Consider the following 7,282-nt stretch of genomic DNA (forward strand, 5'->3'; position numbering starts at 1 on the left):
AAAAAAAAAAAAAAAAAAATCTGCATTCCACCTCCCCAGTTAGTATTCACTTATGCCCTTTTCTGTCTGGTGTGTCATGATGAGTATAAAGCCATAACAGTCTGTGTGCAGGTCCTCACTTGGTTATAGAGTGACTAGATGAAAGACTTTAGGCAACCAGTCGTTCGGGATATCTCTATTATTTGCGTCTAATTATGGGGACCTGTTGCTAAAGACAGACTGCATACTTTAATTTCTTGCAGGGAACGGCACAGGGGAGGAATTGCACCAGGATTTCAGGTGGTGCATCTGAATTCTGTGACAGTGGATAACCGACTGGACAATCTGCGCTTAGTCCCGTGGGGATGGAAACCCAAAGCTGAAGATATTTCTAGTAAACAAAGGTATATCAGCATTTGTCACTTACTGATGAAAGGTGTAATAGAGCTCAGGGATAAGCTTTTGCCATCAAATAACTGGGAACCATTTTAGGAATGCAAGACTGCAAAGGGCTTCCTGGACTGTTGAGGCTGGTCCCCTGTATTTGCAGGCAGCCATTTTTCCAAGAAATCCCTTTTACATTCACTTGCTGCCTCCTAATAGTTTTGTGTGCTTTTAAAAAAAATAGTAGTTTTGCCACTTAGCTGTTTGAGCTGGCACTGGGGCTACTTAGGTTCTTTCTGTTTCTTCGTTTCTTTTTTTGTGACCTACAGCTAGCATGGTTTGTATGCAAAGTAGAACCCCTTGTTACCATGACAGTGCATATAAGATCCCTCCTGTATCTGTTCTTTGTCTCTTCGAATAGGAAATTCATCCAGGCAGGCAGCTATCTTACTATGCCATTACAGCAGCTGGCATAATTTTTTGTGCACCACAATGCAAAATACATGTGCTGGGTACTGAAAAGTTCCATTTCAGACCTTGAGGAAATCGGATCACAGTAGTTGAGCATTGTTAGTCTTAAACTTCCTTTGAGAAGACCAGGTGCATTGCAGTGATTGGCAAATGTTTTCACAATCAAGAAAATTGGGAAGTTCAAACCAGAAAAACAACCTAAACTTTTTGAGGCAATTTTATACCAAAATAAGCTTGTTTGATGTAAGTGTTTTTTGGCATTAGCTCTTTGTATGCAAGCTGAAAAAAGGTCCTGAAAAGAAGTCATTTATAAAAGTATGCACAGGCTGACTGAACTAGAATGTGATTCTGTATAAACTGTCAGCTTTACAAATGGAGTTGGTATTAATTTCCACACACATCAGTTCATAAGCTTATGGACTATACTTATACTTGTTTTTTATTAAAGGGAACAAAGTCTGTACTGGCTGGCGATTCAGCAACTTCCCACAGATCCCATTGAAGAGCAGTTTCCTGTATTGAATGTAACACGGTATTACAACGCTAATGGGGATGTTGTGGAGGAAGAGGAGAACTCATGCACATACTATGAATGCCACTACCCCCCCTGCACAATGATAGAAAAACAGGTGTGTTCAAAATAAAGTGGAAGTAGAGACGGACCATTGGAATCGCCATACCATAACCAAAGATTGCTCCCTATAGTAGAACTTGAAGTGCTTTGCATGCTCAGTTCTATGCTAATGCATTTCACCTGTGCTTCTGTAGGAGGAAATCTTCTGTTCTAACCTGATGGAAGCATTTTTTTTTTTAATTGGTTGAAATGAATCTCATAATCTCACTGCTGTCCTTAAATTCCCTAACCGCAGTTTCTCTGCCTCTGCAGGGTTGCTACTCTGACTAGTTTGCTATGTACTGCATTCATTTGTATAAGCCAGTGATTCTCAAGCTTTTTAGACTTGCAACCTTTGGAAAAAAATTTCTCTCAGGTTTTGGGCTACAGAAAAATAGTAGAGCAATTTTTTCTTTTGAAAATAACTCAGAATATAGCAGGTCAGACTGTTTTTAACACTTTGGATTTCTGTTTGAAATCTCTGGGTTTATCTTGTGAATCAGGTTTGCACATCTAACAGTGTTAGCATTGCTTGGCATCCCATGAAAGGATCTCAAGGCACCCCAGGCTGCCTTGCTGTTCCCTTTGTAGAGAATCTCTGATATAAGCCTTCATACAGATGGAATATTGAAATATTCCATCAGTCCTATGTGTAGGAGAAACAAGGACTATTTCAGGTGGTGAGGACTGCAGGGAAGTCCATCTGCCATAGCTGGCAAGATATGAAAGGGATGGCACTGAGGCAAGTAGTTATGAGGAAGAAAGGCTAAATTAATCTCAGAAGGGAGAGTTTGAGCTGTATAGTGGAGTTGAGCAGTAGCAAGGCTGGCAGCTGCTATGAAGATGATGATAGGTAGCCTGTGCTGCACAATTTGGGGAGGGAAAAATGACGTGATCCGAGTACTTTTGCTGCAGGAAATCGAGACTAAGCCATGTGCTGGCTTGATTGAGACAGGGCACGGGGCTGTGCCTTTGTCTTGGGAAAGCAGATAGCCTTGTTCATGGATGAATGCTGAGTAAGGCTTGGAGACCAAGCGGTGCAGATTAAGCCTTTGTTTAAATCCTCTTAAATAAGGAACCTTAAGGTTCTTGTATTCGCTTTATGTACGTGTATTATGTCCTACCTTCTGGAAAGGGATGTCTTCCCCTTGCCTCTCTTGTGCTCCATGTTACAAAGCCCTCTGGCTGGCCATCAGTTCAGCAAGGGTTGAGCTTGTGCAGCACTCCATATCTCTTCCTGTCTGTAGACACTCAGTTTAACACAGATCTCTATGCAGCAGAACATGAGCACTGTCAAAACAAAACAACAACCAGAGGGAAACTGTTGAGTGTTCTCAGTTCCATTAAAGTTGTTAACATGGTATTTTGGTTCTTTTTGCAGCATAGCTCTTGATGTAATGAATCTAGTTGCTGGAATATTTGCATTCCCCAAAGACTGATAGGTTTGTGGTAGGGTGTGTTCAGTGTCAGGCTTCTTGGGGAATGCCGTCTCGCCTCTGAACAGATTTATTAACTTCTGTTCTGTGTTCTTTCTAGTTACGTGAATTCAACATATGTGGCCGATGCCAGGTAGCCAGGTACTGTGGGTCTCAGTGCCAGCAGAAAGACTGGCCTGCTCACAAGAAGCACTGCCGGGAGAAGAAACGAACTTTCCAGCAAGAGCTCGGACCGGAACGATGACCTGGCAGCATAGGCCTCTCAGCAGCAGGATTCCTTTTCAAAGGCATTGGGCTCTTGCTTTTGCACAGTAATGACAGACTTTTTATTGAAGCCAGAGGCACTGAAGAAGAAAAAAACCCTGTGATGCTTGAGCAGAACAGCTGACTGGACTAAGCCAGCCTAACTGGTGCTGTGGAAAGGGATCACCTCTTCCCTTCCAGTATTATATTCTCAAGCAAAAAGACTACTGTGGAGCTCCAGGCAGGAAGCTTCTCATTATTTATATGTTAATATGTTTGTAAACTCATGTACAGTTTTTGTTAGAAATTCTCGATAGGACTCATTTACTGTAATGTTCGGATGAGAACACATTGTTGGCCTAAAAGGAAAAAAGAAAAAAAGAAAAAAAAAAAGAAAAAAAAATTAACTGTCATGTAGCAAAAGCTTTTTCTCCCATGTGGCTAAAAGTATATGTGGCTGTGCCAGGCCAGGAGACGGGCTCAGACATCAGCAGTTACTCTGGAGAACTCTGCATGGAAGTTACATTTAAAAAAACAAACAAACAAAGTAAAGGTTGGAATGAATTGTTGTCTGCTCTGTAGTTTTCTCGTGTTCCCTTCCAACCACTTTCAAAGTTCTTGTAACACTTGGTCTCCCTGACATTATTTCCACTTACAGGGTTAAGGATGTAGCTGGGACTAGACGGCTTGTCAAACTAGTGTGAATAAGATGCACCAGCTTCTGTAGGTAGTTGGCACATAAGCATGTGGTATCTTGATGATCTGGCTGCCTTGTACCCACTTCGTACATGAGCAGGTATTTGCAAGTGAGGGTTTACAGCTCGTTCACAGTTGGGTTGAATGCAAGGCAGGCTTTTCAAGTGTGGAGCTAAGTTCAAGGCCATTGTTCTGGAGCCGAGGTGAGATGCCTTAACTGATCTTCCACTTCGAAACTGTCAGAACTCTGGAAAATCCAGAGCACTGGAAAGGCAGAGAGCTAGTTTTTCTAGTTGCTTTGGAAAAAAAAATAGCAGAGACCATGCTTTATGCAGGAAGCTAAGTTATTCTTGCTCTGTCATCTATGGAATTAAAAAAGAAAAATGGGATGCAAGAGAGCTCAGGTATTTCAGTTGTGCTTGTGGATATGCTCCTGTGGCCCATATGGCCACCTGCTATTGCAGCTTCTAGGCTGATATTGTAGGGGTGTCTGAAACAATTTGGTAGATGTACTGGTAGTTTTGGGTTACTTTTTTTTCTTTGAAGAGACAAATATCTCATTTAATCTGAAAATCCTTCCACCCACCCTCAATTCCTTCAATTCTTATGTAGTTAAAAGTAATTGCATAATGTGGGAGGCAAATTTCATTTTCACTTGAAAACAAGTTTGGGTCCCTATTATTCTTTAAGATGCAACATGAAGCACTGATTTTTTTTTTTTTTTTTTTTAACACTCTCACAATTTTTTTCCCCTTAAAATATTGTGACATCTTTTTGAAATACTAAATGCATTATTTACTAATGTGCAGTACATGTGGGCTTTTTTTTCAACTTGGCCTGTAATAGAAGGGGTAGGGTAGTAATTGCTTAACAAGGAATTTTTTTTGCAAGCATTTGTGCAAAAAGCAGAGTTCTAAAAGACCTGAAAATTAGTCACTTCAGTCTGATTTAACTCTACCTCTACTCTGCCAGAAAACCATAGACCTAATCTGGATTTGAGATGTAAAGGTACCTTTTCCAATGTTTCCTCTGGATAATTTTGCCAGTTATGTCAGTGTAGTTATACCGCTGTCTTCCTCTACATGCTGTTTTCCTCAAGAGCAATACAAGCATAAACCTGAAAAGCCCTTTATACAGGATAAATGTCTACACACATTAAATTCACACTTTAGCTTTTGATGGTAGTATTTTCCTGTACAAACAAGACTTTAGACACCTTCCTGCATCAAGAAGCAAAATGGTCCAACCTGTTCATGCCCTTTACAGGTCCCTTGTAGAAGCAGCAAATGAGTTTTAAATGAAACTAGCAGATGGAGGCATAGTGCAATAATTGTTTTGCTTGAGTTCACACTTCCACCCTTTTTTGGCTTGTTTTGCTAACTAGTAGCTTATTTAAAATCATGCTGTGTTTTTTTTGTTTTTTTTTCCATAGCACCACCATACACAAACATTTCACTATGCTAGCAGTACGGATCACCGCCTATACGCTGCCTGCCCTGAGGGTGCTTAAAACTCTGCTGCAGCAGCAGGATAGCAAAGCAACATTCATTAAGCTAAACTTCCCAACATTTGTACTGAGAGGCTTTGGTTTAAAGAAAAACAAGCTGAGCATAGATTGCTGCTTTCATGGTTTGCCCCTAATAGTATTTAGATAAAAGATGAAGATCAAAGTTAAGTGATGAGAAACAAATTGAAAAAGTGGGAGTACTAGGGGCACATAGTGATTGAAGCCTTTCTAAACAGGACAGGGAGATATTTAAATAAAATTAAACTTTTCAAGTGGTGGTGTGGAGAGAGGAATTGGGAAGCCCCAGTAGTAGGAGTGAGCTGAAAAAGTAAAGGCATTGAGTTTTTAGCTCTGGTCTATTTTGATGATGGCACCAATGAAGATTGTGCTATGCAGTGTGAATTTTACTTTGGGCCATGGTAGGACAAGGTTCTAGTAATTTTTTTTTTTTTTTTTGCAGGGATTGAAGTGGGGAATACATGAGAAAACAAGTGATGGCTGGTAAAAAATGCCAGTGTGGGGGAAAAGATAGCACAAGGATGAGACCAGTTAAAGGGGATTTGGCAGGAGCTGCTCTGCCTAGGGAGAAGCAGCAGAAGACTGCCCACTAGACTGGACCATTCCTTATTGATTATGGAACCCAGATTTTTGGGTGTCATCATTACTTTGCTATTGCCAAATAACTGCCAAAGTGACCTGTTTCTCCAGATGGGTCATAGAGATGACACCATACGGCTGTCTGCCACTCTGTTAGCAGAGGTACGTGCAGTGACTTGAGATTTTTAAGCTTGTAAGCATCAACATGATACCACGTAAGAGAATGTGGTAGGTTTATTATTTTTTTAATTCTATATTAAAATAATAAGTTTGCAAAGCAAGCCTGGAAAATTAGAATGAGGTGAATTCCCATAGAAACTTGTGTGGAGCAGATTGACCTGCTCTGGGGATAAATCAGGGTCTTGTCCATAGGGCCCCCGCTTTGCTTGTTGCATAATTTTGAGTGTATAGATGTTGGCAGTCTCTGAAAGGGGGATAGCCATAAATACAACCTAACATGGACAGTGCGAAGAATAAGTGTGTGAGGTTATTTGCGGAGTGCAGTTCAGAAGGAAGCAACTGGTCTTCAGGCAGGCAACTCTGGTGGTACGCTAGAGGCAGCTGAGGGAGGTTTGTGGGGCAAAGCATGATGAAGAGCACTGAGGGATGGGGAGCAGTCTCCAGGACTTGAGTGAAGCAGGAGATGAAGTGATTCTTACTTCTAGAAGGACATGGTAGGGAATTTTCTGGGCCACTCCATGTACTTGACTAGAACCAAGGGATTCTCTGACCCCTTCCAACCAGCTTAAGGTTTTCATATCAACAACTGGTAAAGGAGTTGGGCCTCCCTCACCTGCACCTCCTTGATGGTCATAAGTCCAGCTCCCCAGGAACTCCTGCTGTTCAGAAAGAATTCGAGGGAGACTTCCAGTCATGCTGGGGCCTGTGAAGAAAGGCACATCCCTGCAGGTGCACAGATGTGCCCTCCTTCCTACTTGATTACACATCCTAGGCACATCCCTGCAGAATTCAAATTGTAGGCTGTAACTTCAAGTCTTGCCAGGGCTCTATATGGAGACCCTCGGACAACAGGACTAACCTGTCCTGCTGTCACCCTTGTGGATGGCAGCATAGCTCTTTAGACCTCTGGCTGGCAGCAGACACACAAATCCTCTGGAGGCTTATTTCCCTTGGCTTTTTTATTTTTTTTACTTGTTTTTGTGTTCCAAGTCAAATCAAGTCCAACTCCATGAGTCAGTCCAGAACCAGAAGTGGTCCTACAGCCAGCAAACATCCTCCACCCCCACCAGGGGCTTCAGATATTTCCAAAGTCTTCTGGCAGGCATCCTATGTGCAGGCCCAAGCCCGAAGGCTTGGGGTTCAGATGCTCCCAAGTTTCACCTGCCCTCAGCCACA

General features: G+C 41.9%; 1 protein-coding gene across 1 annotated transcript in view; it reads left to right on the forward strand.

The window, feature by feature from the left end:
• Nucleotides 1-3,690, forward strand: part of ZMYND19 (zinc finger MYND-type containing 19) — an 11,382-nt gene extending 7,692 nt beyond the window's left edge. The window contains exons 3-5 of the mRNA XM_019510408.1: nucleotides 243-383; nucleotides 1,283-1,463; nucleotides 2,984-3,690. Of these exons, the coding sequence (XP_019365953.1) occupies nucleotides 243-383; nucleotides 1,283-1,463; nucleotides 2,984-3,127 (466 nt within the window). The 3' untranslated portion in view covers nucleotides 3,128-3,690. The remainder of the gene's footprint in view (nucleotides 1-242; nucleotides 384-1,282; nucleotides 1,464-2,983) is intronic.
• Nucleotides 3,691-7,282: the final 3,592 nt, after the last annotated feature.

The sequence above is a fragment of the Gavialis gangeticus genome, unplaced genomic scaffold (assembly GCF_001723915.1).
Source record: "Gavialis gangeticus isolate Ggan-Ray unplaced genomic scaffold, GavGan_comp1, whole genome shotgun sequence".
NCBI lineage: Eukaryota > Metazoa > Chordata > Crocodylia > Gavialidae > Gavialis > Gavialis gangeticus.